General features: G+C 50.2%; 1 protein-coding gene across 7 annotated transcripts in view; it reads left to right on the top strand.

Annotated features, from left to right (window-relative positions):
- ZFHX3 (zinc finger homeobox 3) overlaps positions 1 to 23,363 on the top strand; it is a 549,811-nt gene that overhangs the window by 497,540 nt on the left and 28,908 nt on the right. For 6 of the 7 annotated variants that reach the window (XM_041125823.1, XM_030024386.2, XM_030024389.2 and 3 more), the window contains one exon: positions 13,060 to 13,167. In XM_041125823.1, coding sequence (XP_040981757.1) covers positions 13,060 to 13,167 — 108 coding nt within the window. The remainder of the gene's footprint in view (positions 1 to 13,059; positions 13,168 to 23,363) is intronic. The other variant, XM_041125824.1, reaches the window with a different exon arrangement.

Raw genomic sequence — 23,363 nt, 5'->3', positions numbered from 1 at the left:
CCCGCAGGGAAACCGTGTCTGAATTGCCCATAAACCTGGAGTTGCCCGCAGTTTGGGGAGCGGAGGGGTGGGCAGGGCTGGGAACCCGCTTCCCAAAGTTGCCGCTTGTTTTCAGAGCGGTGCCGGCCGCTTGCACGCAGCCGGCGGCTCCGGGAAGTCGCTGTGCATCTGATTAGCGCATTACTGAGCTTTCATTGACTCGGCTGCGCCGTGCTGATGAACTGAGACTGGGGACAAGCGCTCGTAATTGAGAGAAATAAATTCTTATCACAGGCCTCTGCTGGAGCCGCCACCTGTGCGTGCGCCTTGGTCCAGGTTTCAGGAGCATTTCGAATCCCTGGAGCACCCAGCATACCCTCGTTAGCATTTGAGGAGGCCGAGCACAGGGACTGCAGGCACCGAGGACTGTCCCAGGGTGACCGAAAGGCTCTGTCTTCCCAGCCCACCAGCCATTACCAACCCGGTGCTGCCTAACTGCTTGGCCGCAGGCCGGGCAGCTTGTGAGCCATGAGTACCTTCAGCGTCTCCTTGGGAGCCTCTCCGTGCTCCTCCATTTTCCTTGGTCCGCTGCATTTCACTCAGGAGTTAGAGCAGCCACTTGGCACCCTCCATCTTTATCTTAGATTTGATGGCGAGTGAAAGATCCCTCCCTGATGTGTGGCAGGGGACATGGGCATCATCGGGGAAAGTGTTTTGTCTTGCCGCAAAAAAAAAATAAGGATGAATATATAGTTTCTTTGAAAAGAAACCCATCTCCTGTTTTAAATTAAAAGAAAAAAAAAAAGGGGGTCAGCAGGGCTCTGCAGTTCGGCTGCGGCTCGGGGATGTGACAGGTAGCCCTCCCTCCCTGCTGCAGAAAAGCTGTGTTCGGATTTCCTTGGCTGTTAGCAGCCCCCGTAATTTTGCCCGTTCCTCTGGGCTGCGGAGCAGGCTGCCTCCATTAATGCAGTGCCGGTGGTGGGGAGGTGAATGGAAAGGCTTCACTTGACATTCTCTGACCTCCCTGGTGCAGCTGAATACCAGAGAGCCAGGGCTGAGATTGCAGTCGCTTTCAATTAGTCGAAGCCAAGAGAGGTGGAGAAAAAGGGCCTGTTGGCTCCAGGAAGCTGAAATCTTCTGCTGCTGAAAGCTTGTTAGTACAAGCGGAAAAGCAATTACTGACATTCTGCCAGTGCCACTAACCCAAACCGGGGGAAGGGGCAGCTCAGCCCTGGGATGTGGCCATCTCGGCCTTGGTGGGTGATGAGGGGCTCCACAAGTGCATCCTCAGGGACAGCTCCAGGGCTGCAGAGCTGTGAGTTTTCTGGGTCTCCGCTGCCTGTTCTCGTCAGCAGGTGTCTGCTGTGTGTACAAGAGCTTGCGCGTGTTATCTCCTCCCTCTTCTGCGCCAACCCAAATTGTGTTTGGTATCAGAGAGCTCTGCCTGTGGCTGAATGGGGGCTGGCGTAGGGGGCCAGCGGGGGGGTTAAAGGCATGGAGAGGATGGCTCGCGGGCTGTCGACTGGCAGGGCTGAAAACAAAGCTCTGTGTTTGAGGGGCTGCCTCGCTGCCATGGCCTCTGTCCTGCAGCAGAGGAGTGAGACCACGGCCGTTCCCACCAAGAAGCTTTGATGTTGCAACTTCCTATCAGGCTGATTTTTATGGCTGGTTAACCTGTGGAGGTAGCGCGCTTCTGGTGACCAAAGTGTTGAGAACCCCTCAGTCAGCTGGAGTCAGTGTTCTCTCTATCTAGACCTGCTGGTTATATCTGCTCTGTCCTTCTCAGGGGTCCCAGGAGTTGCTCCTCAACTTTTCACTTTGAAGTCCCCTTAAAAGTCTGCAAGGCTCTCTGCAGCAATGTCTTTGGTTGCCACCACCAGCTGCATGCCTCGCCTCTGCAGCACAGTTGCACTTCCCATCTGCTTCAGCAGGAATTAACCATGTTTGTTCCCTGACTCCGGTGGTGCAAGTGGCCCTGGCGACTGCCGCCTGTGCTTCCACAACCTGCTCTGCCTCGCGGGCAGCAGCATGCCCCGGGGTGGTCCTCTTTTATTTTTTATTATACATATTATTTATGGCCATTTATGATTTCCCATGTTAATATATATTGTTAGTTTCTAAAAATAAGCTCCAGGAAGAGCCCAGTGACACGACACCGCAGCCAACATTACAGCGATCTAGTCGAGAATGAACCAACCAGACCATGCACTTCAGACGCATTTGGACTCACCCCACATGCAAACCGTCCTCGGAGACATTTGCTTAGAACTGCTGATCATTTTTTCCCATTTGTAGCAAAAAATTTTCCTCACCAGGGACAAAGAAGGATGATCTGCTGCAGACCCCCATGCCACAGCCACCAAGCTGCAAGCTGGTCGTGCTCCCCTGCTGCCGTGTCAGCCCCACTGCTCTCCCTTAGCTGCCCTTTGTCTGTGTTTGTACCTTATGGTGCAATGTGTTGCAAGAATAATTTAACTGTCCCTAAACCAGGGCACTATAATTATGGCTGTCCTAAGTTTTTAGCTAAGCTTAAAAGAACTCCAAACATGCCAAGGTTGGGAAAAGCTTGGGGAGGGGGAGAAGGAGGGTCAGCCACACATTAATTAACTTTTTCTTGGAGCAATACCATGGAGAGTGAGAACAGAGTAGGAACTGTATTAAAAAAAACTAACCAGGAAAAAGATATTTTAGTGTTTTATTTAAATATGGTTTATGATGATGTTACAGGGCAGAGTTAAGGTTGTTGGGGGCACCCCTGTGCATATCTAAACCTTAAGGCTAAGCATGAATTAATTATAGCTCATTTTTGTTATAATATTCTCAAGATGTACCTTGTTCCCAGGTTGCTGAAGTTAGCTTTAATTTTGGCTTAGCTTTAACTTCAGCTTGGCTTTAGCACTGGTTTTGTTTGTGAATCTAAAATGTTTCTCTGGAGTGAGCTTATTCATACTCGGCACGAAGCACCTCTTTCTTTGACCACCTTGCTCCGCTCATGTTGCCAGCTGAGGACATGCGAATGCACGGCACCGGCGCGATTTCTGAAAGGTGGAACGTGAATTTCCTGAAGTGTCCTGGCCTCTCTGAAAACACATGCTTGTGTCCGCGCAGTTGCAGCAGGTCACCAAAGCCGCTTTCCAGTGTGACTGAGCCTGGCCCAGGCGATGCTGCGCCGCCGAGTTTGCAGGGAGCCTGGAACAGGTCAGCACCATTGGCGTCCTCCTGCCGCTCTCTACAACTACCTGAAAGGAGGTTGTCGCAAGGTGGGTGTTGGTCTCTTCTCGCAAGTAACAAGTGATAGGACAAAAGGAAATGGCCTCAAGTTGCACCAGGGCAGGTTTAGATTGGCTCTTAGGAAAAATTTCTTCACTGAAAGGATTGTCAAGCACTGGAACAGGCTGCCCAGGGCAGTAGTTGAGTCTCCATCCCTGGAGGTATTTAAAAGATGTGGTGCTTAGGGACACGGTTTGCTGGTGGACTTGGCAGTGTTAGGTTAACAGTTGGACTCGATATTCTTAAAGGTCTTTTCCAACCTAAATGATTCTATCAAAACCCGCCGTTTTCTGCTTCGGCAGTTTTGCTGTGTGTTTTTCGCAGAGGGAGGGGGGTGGCTGCCGGGGAGGAGGTGCGAGGAGTGAGGTGAGCGGGCAGAGAGGAGGGGTGAGACCAGAGAGGATGAGAAGTGTGCGGTGGGGCAGAGCTACCAGTGAGGAGCAGACCTCTTCAGAGAGGCGAGGAACTGATGAGAATAGCGCGGTGTTGACGTACCGACTACGGGCTGGCTGGGGAGGTGGCCATGGGAGAAGCTGTCCCAAGGCTTTGTGGCACCACCAGGGGCATCTGGTCCCGGAAAGGACACCCGTGGGGTGGGGGATCATCTGCACTGGGCCAGGGCTGCTGCTGGTCCCTTCATTCACAGGACTTGGGCTGGGCACCGCACTCACTGTCCCCTGACCACCTTTGCTGCACTCATGCCTTGTCACCTCTGCCACCGCATCTCCTCCTCCCTCTTCCTCTCCCAACCCTTTGTCTCCTAACCCTCCTCCCGCAGGTCTCCGTGTTGGAGACCGCACTGTCCTATCCCTGCAGACCTGAAGCTGGAGATGGGTTTTCTTTTGTTTTGCTGTTTGATCTGTGTTTGTGTTTTTGCATGAGTCTCCTTTCCAGCTGATTCTGGTTTGGAGCTAGGTTAAACTGTGCAAAATACTGTTTAAAAGAAAAAAAGAAAGGAACTTGTCAAGATGCATTTGTTAGATCACGTTTAAAATGAAATAGAATTGAAGGTAGTTTTTGTCCAAAGAAAGGGGGGCTGAAAAGCCATCAAGCCGCAGGAGAAAGCCCCTCCTTTGTTGTCCTCCTGACATTGAAGTGTAATTTTTCATGGTTATTTGGACTGGAAAATGGGGGGAAAGGGAGAGATGGGCTTGCGATTATTTCCCATAAATGACAACACAATCACATCACGCTCCACTACAAACATGCTCAAGGAATTTGCCTTTTTTTTTACATTTCATGTGTGAAAATAACAGCAACCTTTCTAGTTCTGCTGAAATTCAAGGGGGCAAATCCCTGTTGGGTTCCATTGACTTAAACTTTAGCCCAGTTTACAAAAAAAATGGACAGCCTTGTTCCCAGGGACAGGGAGAAGATGATGCCATCTCGGGGAAGGGGTTCTTGGACTTCTGTCTCTTTGCGTGGAGATACCAACATCCTCCGGAGGTATCTCTAGTGACGACCACGGTGCTGCCGAGCCCCTTGGAAGGTGCATGAGGAACCAACACTGCCAGGAGCCCTGAGCGCACGTAACACACTGCCCAAATCCCCGGCTCCGTCTTCCTGTGCCGGATAAACCCAGCCCTCCATTGGTGACTGTGAGATGGGACCAGCTCGTAGCTGGCTTGTTCATGCAGAGCTGTTTTCTGGTAACGCTGTTTTCTGCAGGGCAAGGCTCTGCCTGACTTTCCAAGGAGGTGAAGGTTTCCAGAACAGTCAGGGCCTTTCCCAAGCTCATTCCCTGCATGTCTGAGATCTGGACCCGCTGAAGCAGATGGGACTCTTGCACCCGTAAAGCTGACGGCAGTGACTGCACGCTGCTGCAGATGGGCTTCGACTTTCTGCGTGGTGTCCTACTCTTCTCTTTCTTTAAAAAAGATGGTGGCAGGTTTCACCACCACTGGCTTCTATTTTTTTAAGACAGAAGTTGTTTTTTCTTCTCATTATCTGCTTTTGATAACATTATTCTCTTTCGTAGTGCTGCTACTTCTTGTTACCAAAAGCACAAAGCCAAAGGTTGCATGATTTTATCAGTCCTCCCTGCCTGCTCCCTGACTGTGGGCACTTCTCAGCCATGTGGGGCCCAGAAGTGGGGCCTCTGGCTGGAGCTAGTAAATCAGATAAAGTGACCGAATGCAAAAATAATAACTGTATTAGTAAAAGCATTCATATTTAAGATGAAAAGATGCTAACGTCTGGCACAGGGTCATCTCATTGCTGTGGAGCAAGAAGCTTGTTTGGGAGATAACCGGAGACCTGGATGCTGTTGTAGGGTTTTCAGATCTGTTGAGGGCAACTGGCCAAAAATTCTGAATTTTTTCTTTGGGGCAGAAAACAAAGGAATAGAAGCTACAAGTTCACAAACAGTTCTTTTGCTGTTGAATTTCTTGTTTTATTTATCTGAACGCTTGCCTCTGTAGTTAACTGCACAAAAGCCAGATAAACTTTCCCTGCCTTGAGAAGATAGGCAACTGAGGATGGATTTATCAGCTGGGAGCACGTTCGTAGTCAGCGTTTTCTTTTTTGTCAATGAAAACAGCACAGATACGCTCTGACCATGCTCTGAAACAGGGCCATCTTGGAAATAGGTGTCATTAATCCAAGATACATGTAGGATTATTACTGGTTTTCTGCAGCCTTTTGTTAGATGATAGGACTCACCCAATGGCTTTTGCATCAGGGCTGGAGCTCTGTGGCATTCCTCTCATAACCTGTGCTTGGTGCTTTCTTTTCACTGCTTGGAGTCCTGCTTTTCCTTTCAGGAAAACGATAGGAATAAACAAGTTGATGTAGAATAATCCAGTTAGGCGCTAGCACAGAGTGTATTTGTGCATATATATGCATCCTGAATCTGAGCTGCAAGGGCAGTGACGGCCTGGTAGCCAAGGTTACCTTAGGAGACGTGCCCCAGATGAGCTTAAGCTGGGTGAGAAATACAAGACGGCAAAAAAACCTCTGAAAATGTATTTACCTACATTTCCATGTGGCTGGATTGTCTCATCTTCAAATGCAAATAGTCTGCAAGTCAGGGAGAGGTGGAAAATATTTTTTTTTTCTGTTGGGCTGGTCACAAACAAACAAACAGCCGAATTGTTTCCAGGGTGTTGCTCTGTGTCCTGACCCTTGCCAGCTTCTCTTCCACAAAACTGTTCCAAGGCTGTGCTCTCACTCAGATTTCAGCAAGTTGAAGGCAGGCTGCGGTGGGATTTGCCATGGCTCCATTCCATTGTGGGCCACCGACAGCTTTGGCAGCACACGTAGCTGCTGACCTGCAGCCGTGTGCACTAAACACATCCCCTGGCAGGGTGGGTGTTTAGAAATGCGAGTGGGGGAGAAAAAAGCAAAAGCCAAACCAGTGTTTGCTCCTCTGCCTTGGGAAGCTTTGCATGCCCCAAAGAAGAACCGTGCCGCTGGCTGTGGGACTGGAGCCCAACAGCACCCGCGACCACCGTCAACAGTTCCGAGACTCCGCAGCCTTTTGAGCCACCCGGTGGGAGCGGCGATAGATGTGTGCTGCTGCTGCCACAGAGGTTTGCCTGTGGCCAGGGGCGTACTAGTACCCTGCCTTCCGCTACAGCTTCTGCGGGATGCCCAGTACGGGTGTCTGCTTTGAGCCCTGCGGGGAGATGCCACCTCGCACACGCGGGGCTGCAGCAGCAGGTCGGATGGGCTCCGGGGAAGCGCACGTCCTTCTGCGCCATAGGCACCGGTTGACATTAGACCTCCTTCCCGGGCTCTGCATTTGCTCTGTTCCCACAGCTGAGCGTGCCTGTCCTGTGGGCATGGCACGAAGTGCGACCACCCTCCCCGTGCCTCTGACCTGTCGGGGTGAGCAACCCTTTTGGAGTCAGCATTGCAATCCCATGTGGGTGCAGTTTTGTGGACAGTCGAACAAAAGCCACTGTTAGGACAAGCAGCACCAGACCGTGCCCAGTGGCCCTGGCACACCTCGGGGGCAGTTGAGCTCCTCGTGGGCTTCCCGGGATCCAGGAGGGCATCGCCCCCCCATGGACCACCTGAAGCCCCTCCTGCTTCCATAAGGACCCAGACTGTGGCAAGTCTCCTCCCAGGGCCCTGGGACCTCACGTTTAAACTCGTTTAAAGAAGTCGAACTTCTGAAACATGCTGGGCCACAGCCCGGTGGTGTGACCCCCCGCGTCAGCCGGGGAAGCTGCCCCTCGCCAGCTGGCAGCTCGCGGGGAGCCAGCACGGCAGCACAGCGGTGCCGGCCCGCGTGTCTGTGCATGTGCAGCCGTGCAGCTGACTGCACACAGGACATCGCTGTCACCTCTCCTGGCAGTGTCAGCTTGCAGAAGTCAGCCAGGTCTCAATCCTGTCTTTCTGTGGGCTTTTTTGACTACTTATCCCGAAAAAGGGAGCATCAGGGATTCTTTTTGTTTCGAAGGAGAGACCCTGTGTACAATTAAAACTTGTTTCTGGTAAACCTCATTCCAGGAAAGATGAGCTTTTAACAAAAGGCTTTTGACAGCTGCAGGGTATTTCATTTTTTTAATGCCGAATGAAAAATCAATACATTTTTCTAGGTTATACATATTCAGAACAGGCTTGATATTTCCATTATAATGGAAAATGGGTGTCTGCACATCTCGCCTGTCAGAGCTGCACCACCGCATTTTCCAAGCCACTGCTAAATATTTCAAACCTGATTTGATTGTGGTTCATGACAGCTAATGTTTCTCAGCTCTTGAGCCTGCCGGAGGGTGGAGAGGCAAGCGCACGCTCTTTCTCTCCCATCCCTACATTTCCGCCACCCCTGAAATGCCCCTCATCCCTTCGGATAAGAGATCTGTGTTTGTTAAGGAAAATCCAGCTGAGAGAAGGAGAGGTGAGAGGTCTTGGGCTGTTGAAGCTGGCCTGGATCCAGTCGGGATTTGCTGACTTCTCCAACCCTCAAACTTTCTGGGTTTTGAAAGGGGCAGGAATGCGTCAACGTGGTCCTGTGTGATGGCGTGCAGGGATTCGGGCACATTTTCAGTGTGTAACTGAGTCAGAGATTCCCTGACATCTGCAGATATCAGATACTCATGATTTTCCAGACTCTTCTCCCTCTCTTCCCCCCCCCCCCTCCCCATAGTGAATGGTTTAATTTTAAATTAAAAGGAAATACCACAATCTCAAATGATTTATTCATGAAGGAAGAAAAGACTCTTCCTAGGATTTTGCATGGAGCAGATCTGGTACAATGGAAGAGCAGGCTCCTTGGACTCCAGGTGCCCCACAGTTACACTTGCTCGCTCTTGGTATTGACTTGAGCCCCAGCAGCTGGAAAATTCCTTTAAGAAAATTTGTTAATAAAGCATCATGGCCTTATGGATGGGACTGTGGCACGGGGACTCATGCACAAGTTGTGTTGTTTATATTTCAATGGGATGCAATCCCTCCCCTGCAAATGCCACAGCAGCAGCTCTTGCATGTGCCCTGGCGAGCAACCTGCAAAGGATGAAGTCCGCTTATCCTTCGTGAGTTATAAACCCTGTGTAGTTGGAGCTTCTGGAAACCGAAGACACCAGTCTGGCACCTACATCCTCTGGGCACGGGCTGCAGTAGCATCTCTATTGGCCTTCCAGAGCCCCTTACTGATGTTCCCAGATTGGGAGTCAACCCCATTGCCTCTTACAAAACGTCCTCTGTGGCAGACCTCCACACCTCTGGGTTCAGCGCCCGCCACGCTCTCCAAAAGTCCTGGTCAGAGTCCTTGACTGGCAGAGACTCCCAGCATACTGCTACAATACTGCAGGGACTTCTCACCCTCTGGATATCAGCCCAAATTGGTATGCTTCTTGGGATGTATGGTTTTAAGCTGACTACCTTTCTAACTACAAAACGACTGGTGGAGTTTTTATCAGTCGTCTTAAGGAAAATACAGACAAGCCGTTAGGTGAATGAGTCCTAACAGTGTGTACAGCTTCAAGGAGGTATGGTCAAACAAAAACAAAAGTGTCATGGTGGTTTGGAAATAAATTCCCTACCTCTTGCTGACCATGGCCTCATTCAGCCTTTGGGAGCTGGTCACGAGGTAGTCTTCACACTCAGCTGCAGGTCTGTCCTGTGGGGCTCTTCGGATGTTAAGTAAAAGATGGTGGTCCGCTCTGCTCAAACGCAGCATGGGAACAATGTGACACCAGGATTTGCAGACAATTAAAATGGAAGCTCAAAAGCTCCTTGTGTGTGCAGTAGATTGAGGAGAAAAGCAGACCTTTCCCTACCAGATATGATGCTGGCCTTGTCCTCTCAGAAGGACGCCCCAAAGAAATGCAGGAGAGTAGATGGTTGGGTACCATTTGCACATGCGTTTGCTACCCAGATCTGTCATCGTGCCTCAGAGCTGCCACTGCAACTCAGCAGCTGCAGAGCTGTCATCAGAGAGCATGGGTGCAAATCTTTTGGGAACGGGAGCTCTGCTGCATTTTATTTTCAGTGATGGAGGATCTCATTGTTAGAAGCTGGGTCAGATCACATGCTTGAGCCCTGCGTGCAGTCTGTTGGAGGCTGGTTCTCAGCGGTTCAAAGCCCTCTGCAGTGCTCGTAGCCAGCTGAGGAGTGGTGTGGCTGAGGACGCTCTCCCGACCATCCCTGGGGTCAGCTTAAACACTGGCGGCTGCAAGACAAGTTAGGCTGAGCTTAGTGAGCAGAGTTGCATCCAGCCTTCCAAAAAGTCTGCTGGAAGAGGATCGCAAGGCAGCCAGGAGTTAACGCTTCCCCTTCCCCGAGTCTCCGTGCCAGACGGCTGCATCCCCAGGGTCCGTGGGTCCGGGGAGCTCCCAGGGTGTGCCGGGGAGAGGAGCAGGAGGATTGTCCTCGGCAAAGGCCCCAGGAGCGAGGAGCCAAGTCAGGACGGCACCAGGGCCTTTCCCAGCTGATTGGGAGCCTCCCTGGGCAGATGTGTCTTGTACTCTGCTCCCTTCCCATCCTGCTTTAAGAAAAACAATCTTCAGAAAAAATCAGCTCAGACCGGAGGGGGGAGGAGAAGGGTTTGAAGCATGCATATGCTTTTTGCAGCCCGCCTGCCCAGCACAGAGGTGTCTGAGCCAAGGAGGCAGATCGTGTCCTCAGAGAGAAGCCGTTTTCCAGGGTGGGGGCTCAGGGGGTGCTTGGTGTGAGGGGCTGCCGAGGGCTCAGCCGGGGCTGGCGGTGGGACGGGCTGCGCCTGCGAGCACGAGGGAGCTGCAGGCCCAGCGGGGCAGGAGGACTTGCCGTCTGTAGCCTTGTTTTTTAATCATTTTCTACCGTTATTGGTATTCATAGCTCACATTTTTCCGGTTACTGTCAGCCTGGGCTTTCATCCATTTTAAAGAGCTATTTTTTCCCTTGTTGATGATGATGATGGTATAAAGACAGATGGTGTAACTGCTTATGAATGTCCTATTTTATTCCCCTCGAACCAGACAGTGCACTTGAAGACGTGTATTATTTCCACATGCTCAGGTTAGAGCCCAGACAGCGTCTGAGCCCGGCAGCCAGCTCGCCCTTCCTCTTCCTCCCATGCCGATGCTGACACCTCCGGGTCGCAGCTGGGAGTGCCGGCGCGCCGGGCACCCTTTGTTGTTCGGCCGGGCCGGGGAGGAAGGCTCCGAACCGGGGGGGGTGGCTCCGGCCCGGGGCCCTGAGTGGGGCCGGGGGGGGGCCGCCCCCCCAGGCCCGAGCGGAGCCCGAGCCCAGCCGGGACCGCGGAGCCCGGGGCTGGGGCGGTGGGCGATGGTTGGTGGGCCATGAGCCATGGGCTGTGGGCGGTGGGCAGCAGACGATGGGTAGTGGGCCATGAGCCATGGGCTGCGGGCGGTGGGCAGCGGGCGATGGGTAGTGGGCCATGAGCCATGGGCTGCGGGCGGTGGGCAGCGGGCGATGGGTAGTGGGCCATGAGCCATGGGCTGCGGGCGGTGGGCAGCGGGCGATGGGTAGTGGGCCATGAGCCATGGGCTGCGGGCGGTGGGCAGCGGGCGATGGGTAGTGGGCCATGAGCCATGGGCTGCGGGAGGTGGGCGGCCAGCTCCCTGCCCACCTCTGCCAGCACAGGCTGTCCAGAGGGCCAGGCAGAGCAAGCTGGGTGTCCAGAGAGAGGTTAAAATGAAGATTTGAATAAAATAATAGAAACCCCTTAATGAAGGTTTTAATAAAACAGGCTAAAATCTGCTTTCTATGCCAGCTGCCTCAGTTGAAGAGGCGCTATCTCACCCTGCGTGGCAGCGTTTTGAAGGCAGCAAGGTGGTTGGGTTGGGTTGAGTTGGGTTGGGGGTGGGCAGTTTGTTGGGTTTTTTCCCCAGAGTGGAAAAAAAATTGGAATTTTAATTCCTGAAATGTGAATCCAGCTGCTGATTTCATAGCCTTTCTCTCCAGCGAACCTGAGCACTTGCCTCACAAGGCAGACTGCTCATCTCACCCCTGCATCAGTAATTTGTATCTTCCTACGTGTTAGGTGCCTTTGCCTAGCGATGCCACCCATCACACCTCTCACTTTGGGGTCCTGCTTTCCCAGGAGAAGACCACTGGGATCCCTGCAGCTCTCGAGAGTTTCCAGCTTTTAAAACAGTGAAAGAGGGGTAGAGCATAAATCACAGTGCTTCCACTTAGTATCAGTGCTGATCTCTGGATGCTTTTGCAAGTTCCTCCCTGATTTAGGTTGTCACATTCTAAAGGGCACTGCTGAGTATCTGCAATCTCTTAATATATATTTTTAATCCTGATTTCTAGCCCTGTCTTTGTTAGGGGGAGGATGGGGGACGGTGCTTTAACTGGTTAGGTAGTTCAGACAAAACCTCAGGATAGCCTGGGATTTACCATGACCAGGTAATGCAAGTTAAAATTATGAAATATCCTGCCTAAAAGAGGATATAATGGCTTAAAAGTACCCTTTCTTCCCAGTGTTGATGTAGCCCCCATCAATTACGTGGTAGCTGTCGAGCTGCACGCACTATACATAAATACCCAAGATATTAGATGATAGTGTAGCTGTTATACCCTGGTGTAAGAGATCTGGCAGCTGCAGCTATCTCGCTCCCAGTATCCCACCTGATGAGGGTGCCTCTGCGTGGAGCTGCACCACGCCGTGTCGACACGCTCCGTGCTGCTGGCCTCGGCACACCGGTGCTTTGGTTAACGGGTGGGGCAGTGGCACTTTGTGTTTTGTTCTGAGCTTTCAGCACTTCACTGAGTATTTTTTCTCCTTCATGCTTTTGCGCCTGTATGATACTGCCTGTGTGCTCAAACTCTTCCCGTGACTGGGATGAAAGTAAGACGCCCAGCAGCTTCCTCCTGTGCCTTGTGTCAGGGCCATGTCTGCAGAAGACAGGGCTGCTCCTTGCTTTGTTTGAGCAGAAGTGAGTGGGGCTGTTTCTGCAGTGTACCTGGGGGTCTCGGTGACCAGGGTCAGTACTATGCAGTGCCATTCGGTCTGAAGAGCTTGAGATGGGGATGAGGAGGAAGGCTGAGGCTGAAGGTGCTGGAGGCTCCAGGCAGTCCCTGACACTTCTCTAATCCATGGAATGGTTGGGTAAAAACTTTTCATACCAGGCAAATGTTTAACTGTACATTAAACCGCAGGGGACGTCAGTAGCTATAAGTGGTAGAAGTGGGCGAGATTCTTCATTTCGTCTTCATCTCTCACTTTTTTCCTCTGTAGTTTCTCACTTGACCAGGTAGCAGGTAGTGCTGGGAGAATGCTGGATGACATTGATATCTGCCTCTCAACACTTGTGCTTCAGCGTTGGCTGTTGCTTTTGCTCAGTGGCAGTTACTTGCTCTTCTGTTTTGACTTCCATTTTTATGTTACACTTTCTGCTTCTCTTGTTTCAGAAGAATCCATTGAAGATGTGGAAGGGCCCAATGAAACAGCCGGTGATGCTGAAGAGCCTGCCAAGGAGCAAGAGAGCGGAGGGGACAAGGACCAGAGTAAATGGACAGGTGGGTTTTGGTCCCTCTTTAAATCCAGGAAAGGAAAGCGGGAAGAGCAGTGGTCTGCAAAACTCTTTTCCTTAAATGACCGCGCCACGCAGCACTGTAAGCATGACGTAAGTGTCGTCCTCTGTGACGTCTTCAGGTGTAGCTTTGCAATGCATTCGCGTAGTTTGAGCCATGGTCGGTCGCGCGTCCCCCCTCCCAGCCCCAGGCTCGCGCTGGGGCAGTGGGTCGGAGCTCCCCTGTGCTCAGCAGTGCTGGGCCTGACCCGAGCAGTGGGAATCGGCAGCTGGGAGCGGAGGAGGGAGAAAGGGACTGCCCCTTCTGGCAGCAGCCAGCACTTAGGGTGGATTAAGCATATCATGAAACCCCACCCTATGTTGTTAAGACTTGAGAGACTGTTAGCCTGCTTTTTCATCATGGTCCTGGCCCTGGTAGCAGATTTTGACACAGAAGGGCAGAGCAGAGAGGCAGACCCTGTGCTTGTGCTCTGTTAACTGCTCACTTTCTGCTAGAGACATGACATCCTGAAACGGAAACTGCAGGTGCGCAACAATGCTTATGTTATTGCGGTGGAATCTGAAAGGTTTCTCTTTAAAAAATCCTTAGATGGATTAATTATGAAGGTATTATGTTACTCTGTCTTTCCCAGAAGATGGTTGCTGTCTTGTAGAGGGGAGTGGGAGGAAACTTTTAAATATTCCTTGCCTTTGAGCAGAAAGCAGCTGCAAGATTGTCCTCCTGTGGAGAGGGCCGTTCCCCTCCTCAGCTGGCACTTGCTGACCGCTTCAGTGTAGGTGTGGAAACGGAGGTGCTGGAGATGATACTCATTTTCCTTGACCGAGGATGGAGCAGTTCTGACTCCCTGTTTCTGTTTCTGCATGGTAGCCCAGTCAGTTTGCAGCCTTATGGTTGCTTGGTACAATTCCTCTCAGTCTGCACAAAGACCCTTCTTCCAGGCAGCCTTCTCCTGCTGTGTTTGTGGTTGCCTCTTAGTGAGCCACAGCCAAAGAGATACTTTGGCTTACATAGTCTTCAAAAGGATGAAATGTGGTCTTTCACCTCAGTACTGTTTTAATCTCAACCATTCTCAATTTCAGTCAATTGGAAGATGTGTCCAAACTGGTGAAGAAAGCAAGCTGTGCTTTAATGCTTGTTGAAGCTCATGTTCTCAGTCTAGGCTGCACTCACTGAGGTTGCTCTGTATGTTGCTCCCAATCACAGACCCATTCTTCAAACCAGAGATGCAGATTTTGGTTGGCTGTAGGTGATTCTTAGTCTCTTGTTGTGTGGGATTGTGTGATCCTAAGCAAAAAGCACACTTTGTAAGTGTCACAGAAAGATGTATGTATTGTCTATTTATTAAATCTTTTAAAGGGTAAGTAGGGCCCTTTGCCCAAACCTGAAGCGCTTAGAAAAGCTGATCTATGTGAAAAGATTATTTTTATATGTTAAAACATGTAAGAACCTACTTTTTAAACCCTTTACTATCCAGAAACTAAATTTGGGTGGATTTTTTTTCTTCATCCTGCCAGTGAAATTCCTAACCCATTTTTGGTGTTTGTCAGTCAAACGGCAGATAAGAAATGGACAGCTTCATCAAGTCTTCAAAGGAAAACACACAAAGGAATACGCAGGCTATGTACATAAGCCCACAGAGCTCTGGACAAGCCGTGTCCAGAGCTGTTGCAAGGCTGAAGAGTACAGCCTCAGCAAGTTGTATGCACGTGCTGTGTTGATTTCAGGTCCTGCTTTCAAGGATGTAACAACATTACCCTTAACTTTAAAGCAAAAAAAATGTTATCCGCTGTTTGTGTACAGTGGATATGCGAAGCAGGTATCACACCTTGGTCTTCTATTGTTTCTGCTTTTGAGCTCCCTTGAGGAATGTGGCTGCGTTGCCATGTCCTTCTGGACCTCAGACATGGAAAGGAATGGAAACTAGGTCAGGTTATTCATGACAACCACAGAAGAGCAGTGTCTGCATGTACAGGAATATCAAAACACCACAGTACAAATTAAGATGTAACCAGGGAAGGAAACAGGCAGTATTAAGGAAGCACTCACTTGCTGTAAGAGGAGACTGCAAGAAAAGAGCTGGCCTGCAGCTCAGTGGAGTGGGAATGTTACCAACCACGATGTCAAGAAAGCTGGAGAGCATACATAAAGCCTTCTTTGCATTCGTCTTCACTAAACAGACCGACTGCGTCAGAGACCAGAGCAGACCATGTCAGTGGCGCTGTGGGGAGACCTCATCCTCCAGCTGTGAAGGAACAGGCTGCAAAGTACCTAGTTAAGCTAAATGTTGTCACATCAGTGACCTGCTGCTTCATACCTGGGTGTTTTAAGAAAGTGACTGAAGCATCCTCAGTCCTGTCAGCTGCTATCTCTTGTGAATTTACAGAAAATCAGGGAGGTACTGCAAGGGGACAGGCATGGTGCTTATCTTTGACTAAAGGAGTAGCTGGGGAACCGCACACCTGCCAGCTCCGTTTGCCCCAGATTTTCCTGGGAATTGACCAAACAACTGTTTGTAAGTACTGATGGGAAGATAATGAGATGAGTAACAGTCGACACGGATTTGTCAAGAGCAAATCATGTCAACACGACCCAGTTTCGTTCTGTGTGAAGAAGGTCCTGTTTGCAGTCAGTATCTCATATCTTCTCCTTAGGAAGACTTTTGACGCTGCTTTTCAGGACAGTCTGAAAATGAAGCACAGCCATTATGGTGTAGGTAAAAATATTATGGAGTGGGTGCATTTCTTCAGCACTGGAAAGCTGTCCATTTCTAAGCTTGGAGTATCAAGAAAGTTGAGGAGCAATTTCAGAAAGCCCAAACAGCAAGAACAACCCAGAACAGAGCATGGTCTGCATAGCGTCAGCTGTGAGGAGAAAATGGAACAAACAAACAGGCCTATTTGACCCAAAAAGACAAGACCAAAGGGGAGGACAAGATAAGTCTTCTCGTGCATAAAATGCTTCTAAAAGGAAGGAAATAATTTGTTCTCCATGCTCAGGATATAGACAACAAGAAGCAATGGGCTTAAATTGAAGGGAGAAGGATTGAGGTTAGATAATAAATTTAAAAAAAATTCTCTCTGTACAGCTTGTGAAGCACTGAAGTAGATTTTCTGGGAAGATTCCTCAGAGGTCTTTCAAGAAGATTAGACGAGCTGCTGTCGGGAATGAAGTAGGCACAGTTTATCCCGCTTCGGATGGACCGGCTGACCTTTGGAGGTGCCTCTGAGCCATGCAATTCTGTGAAAGTGGGAGATAGGCGAGAAAGAAGTGCAGGCTCAAAGCCAATAAATAGTGCGTTGAAGGTGGAGGTTGATAGACCTGTTTTCTGTTCATCATGCTGCAATTTGATCATTACGTTCCTTAGCAATTTACTCACCTTCTGTGCCTCAGTTTCTTAACTGTGCACTGGGTGATTATTTCTTCCACTTTCTTAAAGATTTGTGAGATCTCTAACGAAATGTCAAGTGTGTCTCCCAAGCTCTGTCTGCACAAACACGCAAGTGATGAGTCAGGGTTGTTTGACTGCTCTACGGTACATACATCCGCATGTGGCAGGCTGCACCAGTGTCGGTGTTAGTACTGAAATGAAAAACTTCTCTGCTTTTGTTGTAAATTTGTCAAAATGTCTCAGCTGCAAAATAAATTTATCAATTTGGTTTTTTATTTATTTTAAAACAGAATAATCTTAAGCAGAAACATTTTTTTATGTAGTACTTTCCATTAAAATATACACGTGGAAAACTCCATCCCAAATAAGGATTTGTTTTACCATGATTTTCACATACATCTTTGTGGCTCCTAAAAGATTTCTGGAAAGCAGCAGTGCCGTCTGCTTTCAGCAGTGCCCACGCTGCCACTGTTCGCCTCAACTCCTAACAAGCAGCAGTGCTTCACAGGCACTGACATTCTTATGTGACTCCTAAAATACTGTGTGGAGAGAAAAGGGCTGATGTTCCCTGTTTCTAGACGGAACCTGGTTGCTTTCTCTTTTTCCTCTCTCTCCAGCAGTGGGATTAAGCAGCTCCCAAGCTCCATTCAGTGCAGCCCCCTCGCACCGGAGCTGCCTCTGCCCTGCCTGCTTCCCTCTTTCTGCTCTGGAGTCGTCCACCTCCGTGCTGGAGAAGGGAGATGCTCTTTGCCTGATGGCTGAGCTTTAGAAATCATCTCGTCATGACTAACGTGAGATTTATCACCAGTAAACCAGCAAGGAGGAAAGAAATTGTGGCTCTTCCCGACTCCATTTTTAAGGCAGGATGTAAATGATTAATATTCAACACATTGGTTTCCAGCTAAAGCCTGTGTCAGGCCAGGGTAGATCAGTACAAGACTTTTGAGATTTGGGGTGGGGCTTATATGTGTTTTCTTACTAGAGAGAAGCACTTCATCTGCAGTGACCCAGCTATGAAAGAGACTTTCTTAATGCACTGTCTGTTGTATAGATGCAGAATATCAGTTTTTTTTCCACAAAAACAAGAAACAAACTCTACTTAAAATATAGATTGAAATGAAATATTTCTAGAGGACTAGCCTGAAGGGCTTTTATTTTTTTTAATGATTTTTTTTTTTTTTTAATCCATGATGCTCACCTAACAGAGCAATTAGTGCAATGGAGCGTCCCTGATTCGAATCCGTGGTAGATTGCTATTAAAGGAGGTATTAATGGGCTGCCGAGAGCTGGGAAATTGTTGCAGAAAAGTGTGTTTATGGAGTATGGTGCTGGCAGGCATGATTTCAATCGGATTTGACATGTTTAACATAAATGTATACTGCACAGCTCCTGCAGTTTATGAATAATTCCTACAGGCCCACTGCCTTTCTAATTACTGAAATTGAAAAAAACAGGTCAGGCACATCCTGACGGAAATCTATTACTGCCCCTCCCCCTGCTGCCGCTTTTTTCTGTTTTTTTAATATATGGTGTTTGTTGAGCACTTAATGGCTGGGATATTCTGTGGACCAGAGTAAAGACGAGGGCAAGAGCGGGCTGGGAGGAAGGGGACGAGGGGCGCGATGGCGCAGCTCTCGAGCCTGGCTTCCGTGTGAAGGAAACCTAGGAGAGGGGACGGGAAGGCTGACTGTAGTTCTGCTTTTTTCCTGGGGACTTACAAAGCACAGAAGGACCCTGGGCGCCAGCTCGAGCCCAGGAAAACAGCCAGGCCAGGTGCCTCTGTGCCACGGCTCCCTGGGGAGGCTGGGCTGGGAGCACGCCTGGCTCCCGGCAGCGTCCGCGGGAGCTGGGTGTCTGGGCTCTGTGGGGGCGAAGGGGAGGTGATGGCCCGGCGGTGGCTCTGGGGGGGACCCCAAAGGCCCATTGGCCCTTCCCCGGGACACGCCACGGGATCCTCCCCAGGCTGTGCCCGCCGGCTGGAGCCTGCCGGCCGCGGGCGCTGTGCCGAGCCGTGGCCCCGGAGCATCCCCGGTCGCCCTGTGCACAGCGCACTGGCCCGGCTCTGCCAGGCTCGCCCAGTCCTGGCCCCCTCCGCGCCAGTGGGGCCATTGAGCTCAGCCACGTGCTCGGTGCCTTCGATTCTTCCTTGTGGTCGGCCTGATCATTTTTATGGCTTTTTTGAACTTTCTGTTCATACCTAGTGAAGTATGGCTACTTAAAAAATAAAAAGCTGCAAAATTACCAGTCTGGCCCAAGTGGAACAGTTGTTGACTTCTGGCTGGGAGAAATGGTCCTGCATGCCCCCAAACCGGAGCTGGCCCTTCTTGCCTGCACTGCTCGCTGCCAGCTCTCGGCTGCCTTTGCCAGCTGCTAATCTTGAAAGCACGTGTGTGTTGTGTTCACCACAGTAAAACCCGGTTGCTCCCTCCCCAGCAGTGATAAGACATATACTAAAACCCGCCTGTGCGGCAGTCCCTGCTTTCTAGGATGTCCGGGAGTGCGGAGGGGCCGTCTCGGTGGCACTGCTGGATGAATTGCTGTGCTGCAGCGGAGCCTGTCCTGCTTTGCTGTTTGTTTTCAGATACTTTTCATGCATGTTCTTCTGTGAGCAGGTGTCTGCCGACGTCTCTGCGATCTCCACTCTCCATGTTCACGCTTTCCTCACCAGTAGTTTCTGCTCACCAGGTAGCTGTGTGCTGGCCGGCAGTGGTGGTGATCCCTTCTTGCTGGTTTTAAGGAGTTAGCAGAATTACTGTTGTATAGACCATCTCCCAAGCTCAACATATTGATTCAACAAATTAGTTGATACGGACTCTCATGGTAGGTTAGTTGAAATATTTATTCAGTTGAATTGGACAGTAATATTCACACAGATTGATAGCTGGCTCAGGAACCATATGAAATAGGTAAATATAAAAGGTTGTTGCTTGTTTCCTTTCAGCCACTTTGTAATTTAAAAAAAAACAAGATTTCCCATGGTTCTAAAGATAAAATCTTCTTGCTGGAAGAAAAGGTGCAGTGCTTTAGGGTACCACTTTGCAAAGGTGGGGTCACGCTGGGCACAAGGTGGGATGATATTCTGCATACCCCATCTTTCCTTCTGCCCTGCACAAGTCTCTGAGCAGCAAAGAGGGAGCTGTCGCTCCTGGGGCAGGGAAGCCTTCCAGCTTCAGTCCAGGCCTTTTCTTTCAGGTACATTAGCTGGAGCATTTTGCTACTCGAGTGCCAAGGTGAGCTTCTGCTGCGGTCACTGCCATGTTTGTATCTGTGAGCACCTGGACCCTCGTCCCAGCATGCCGGCATGGCAGGGCCACCTGCGGCCGCGTTGCTCACCAGCTCTCCTCCCTGCGTCAGAGTCGAGAATCTCATAACCTTCGGGATTGAGCCGTAACTTCGTGCCGTTGCTCCGGTATCTCTCGCCCGGTCTGTGTGGGTCATTTTCTCTGCCCCAGTGCCTTCGCTTTTGGTTCACAGTGTGGCGCCGTGTAAGAGCATTGCGCAGGGAGCAGCGCAGCTCCCGGCAGGTCCCAGGCCCTCCTTCAGGAGCCGACAGGAGATGAGCTGATCTGCAGGGCTGCGGGGAAGACCTGCCTCCACGTGCCCCTTGTGCTGCCTGGCATCTCACCATGACGTTTTCTGGGTGCTCTGTGTTTGTATAGAGCATGGCCGAAAAGTCTGGTGGCGGCTGGGGCTTCTGGGTACTGTAATATGAATATTTAATAGTAATTCAGTTGTTCGTACTCACTGCAGGCTGGAAGGTATGACACAGCATTAGAAAAACAAATTATTTGACCATTTTCAGGGCCACATTTCTGAAAGGCAGCAATAAAGGTCTGGGTACAAAAGTGTGCTTGCAAATCTCTGTGTAGTTAGTTCTGTCTATCATGCGGTCACGTTATTTATCAAATACAGAGTTGAAAAAATACTGTAGAGCAACAGGCAATATACAGGCCTGTTAGTATGGCTACAACATCTTATTAGAACGAATGGTACCTTCAGGGAATAAGGAATGTAAACAGACAGTGTTTCAGAAGGAAACATTCAACCATATATTATTAAGACAGGAGGTAGCAAACGGGCAGCGCTGTAGCAGTGTTGTACGCCCAGGTGCCCTTTCGGGGTGACCTGAGCGGGGCGCTGGCTGGTTTTGTGTCACTGCAGTCTCTCAGTGGAGTTACTTTCTCAGACTTACTCTTGCTGTATTAATACAAATTGTGTTGTGTGTTTCTGCGGGGTAGCAACTGTCTGCCAGAGAGGCTGAGACTGAAACTTTTTGTGCCGTTATTCTGGGCTTCTGAGCTGCTGTTAATGGAACTGCACAGATAGGTCTGGACCACAGGACCTGGCCTTCCCCATCACCCGCGGTGAAGGCTGCGTGAGCATGAAAACAGATCAAACAGTCTGCTCCAGCCTCGGGGTTTGGGGAAGAAAAGCGCAGCCACTTTAAGGATGCTCCTCTGCGAGACCAATGCAGGGGTGATGGCTGCCGTCGTGGGCATTTCCAGCTGCAGGACTGTGCAGGCACAGCAGGCAGGTCAGTCTGGTCCAAGGGCTCGTGATGCTGAGTAATTGCTCCAAGAAAACATCAGGGGAGGTTTGAGGAGGGAGGCACCACCAAATATGGAATTTCATTTTCCATCAGACAGTGAAAACACAGTTCCCTGGTCCCACTGAAAACTTTTTCCCAGGCTGGCTGTTGAACTTAGTAGGAAGGGAGTTTTTTCAGTAGGCTGGGGGCGGGGAGGGTGTTGGTTTTTAAATCAATGGAGATAGCAGAAACCCCACTGTAAATTTCTAGGGCAAGTGGCAAGCTGGTTTACGGAATGCAGGGAGATGAGAACCTCTGGCTTACGGAAAGCAGCATGAATTAATAATCATTTAATTGGCTTCTCCATTATGTTGCTGGGTTGGGAGATGGAAGTTTAGATGAAGGGGCTGTCAGTGGTACTTTAGCTAAAAGAATCTGATGGCTGGGAGGCGGGGTGGCAACTCCCTTCCCACCAGGATGGAGAGCAGGCAGCTTTGGGAACCCTTGCCGGTTTTGCCTCTGGACCTAGCAAAGGAAAGGATCCCCACTTCCAAGGAAGTGTCCCATCTCACTTCTGAATTAACGCCTGGGAGGATTTCTCCTCCTCCTCTGCAAAGCAGAAGCTGCCGAGGAGGAATGAGAAGACAAGTAGGTCTCCAAGAAGTGCTGTGGCGGGGCAGCGCACCTGCAGCAGCACGGGCCCATTGCACTTGGCTTTTGGGTACGTTTGTTGAGAAACGCAGATTTTTCTCTAAGGTCGGCAAACCTGAACTAAATTCATTTAAAGAGTCAAAATAGTAAAAATACTGAGTGATGCATAGCCGTATGTCATACTTTAAACCCAGATTCCTTTTTCTTTCCTGCAAGGCCTGGACCTCTAAGCACGGTGTTGGACATGGTGAGAGCACAGGCGTTGTGCTCCACCTTCTCTGGTGCCAAGCTGCCGTTCGGGGCTGAGGCCCTTTTGACATTTTCAGCCAAGGACATTTTGTCCCATCCATTCCGTGCAGACACGAAGGTCCCACGCAGCTGCCGGGAAGCTCTGCAGGCAGGTGCCGAGCTGTGTGTCCTCATTTCTCCAGGCAGAAGAGAGTTTTTAATTCCTCTGATCTGTGATGTGGACTGAATGTGTCACTTCATGTGTTTGGCTGTTTATCAACAGTAAACTTCGGTCTTGGTGTTAAAATTCCCACTTGAGCTGTCAACTCCAAAAATAATACTTAGAACAAATGTTCCGTATGCGATTTTAGAACCCTGCAACAAACCAGTTACTCTGGGGTCTGGACAATCATTAATAATTCAGGTTTTGAAGGATTAAAGTTATGGGTTGGATCAAGTGCATTTAATAAAATTGGGCACTTTGGAGGCGGTAAGTAAAAGTAAATTTTAATGACCTTTTAATTTTCCCTAATTCTAAGCAGGCTGCTTCACAGTAGAAAGGAAATAAGAAAATACCCTGTCGTGACTCCAGAGGTTACAGCTAGTGTTCAGCAGCTACGGGGTCGTTGACAGTTGGGTTGCTGAATTTAGTCACTGCATCTGAAAACATCACATCAGTGAGCTGCTAGAAGCAGTGCACAGTGAAGTCAGTGTCAGAGGGTGAGGACCAGGGGCTCCCTGAGCTGCTCATGCCTCGCTGTGCCAGTGCGGATCCTACCACTGGTGGGGACACCAGGGGTTTTGAAAGTGTCCGGAGCTCACGCTGTAGGAGCACACCTGGGTTTATTAATGCAGTTTTGTAGGTGTTTCATGGGTCTCACTCTGTTGCCAAAGCTGAAAGCATCATCCTTTGTTTGGAAAGGTAACCCATATACATGAGCAGGGGTTTCTCCAGTCACCCCTTTTCCTCCCTTGCGTCCCCTGACCCTCTCCATGGCCTGGCAGTGCCAGCACAGCTCACTGCAGCACTTGCCAGTAGTTTTGCAGAGCAGATGACACCCAAAGATCTGAAGTGGCGGTTTGACAGATACAGAGCCCAGAGAGACCCTGCCCAGACCACCCAGGAGACACAATCGCCATCCGGGGCGGAGAAGTCTAAGGGGACCCGAAGTTGTGGCTGGCGTTGTCATCCCAGCCCGGTGCAGGGCTGGAGCAGAGCTCGCACGGCTGCGTGACCACACTGCCAGCCCTGGGGTCTCTGGACGCCGGTCCCGACGCCTGACTGCCTGATTGGGGCTGACGCTTCAATGTCCAAGGTCACACCAAGGAGTGGACTATGTCAACAGCAATTAGCCTCCTTATCAGGGCCACTTACATCACACAAGG

The sequence above is a fragment of the Aquila chrysaetos genome, chromosome 9 (assembly GCF_900496995.4).
Source record: "Aquila chrysaetos chrysaetos chromosome 9, bAquChr1.4, whole genome shotgun sequence".
Taxonomy (NCBI): Eukaryota; Metazoa; Chordata; class Aves; order Accipitriformes; family Accipitridae; genus Aquila; species Aquila chrysaetos.
The sequence above is the reverse complement of the archived record's forward strand: the minus strand, read 5'-3'. Positions and strand labels throughout refer to the sequence as shown.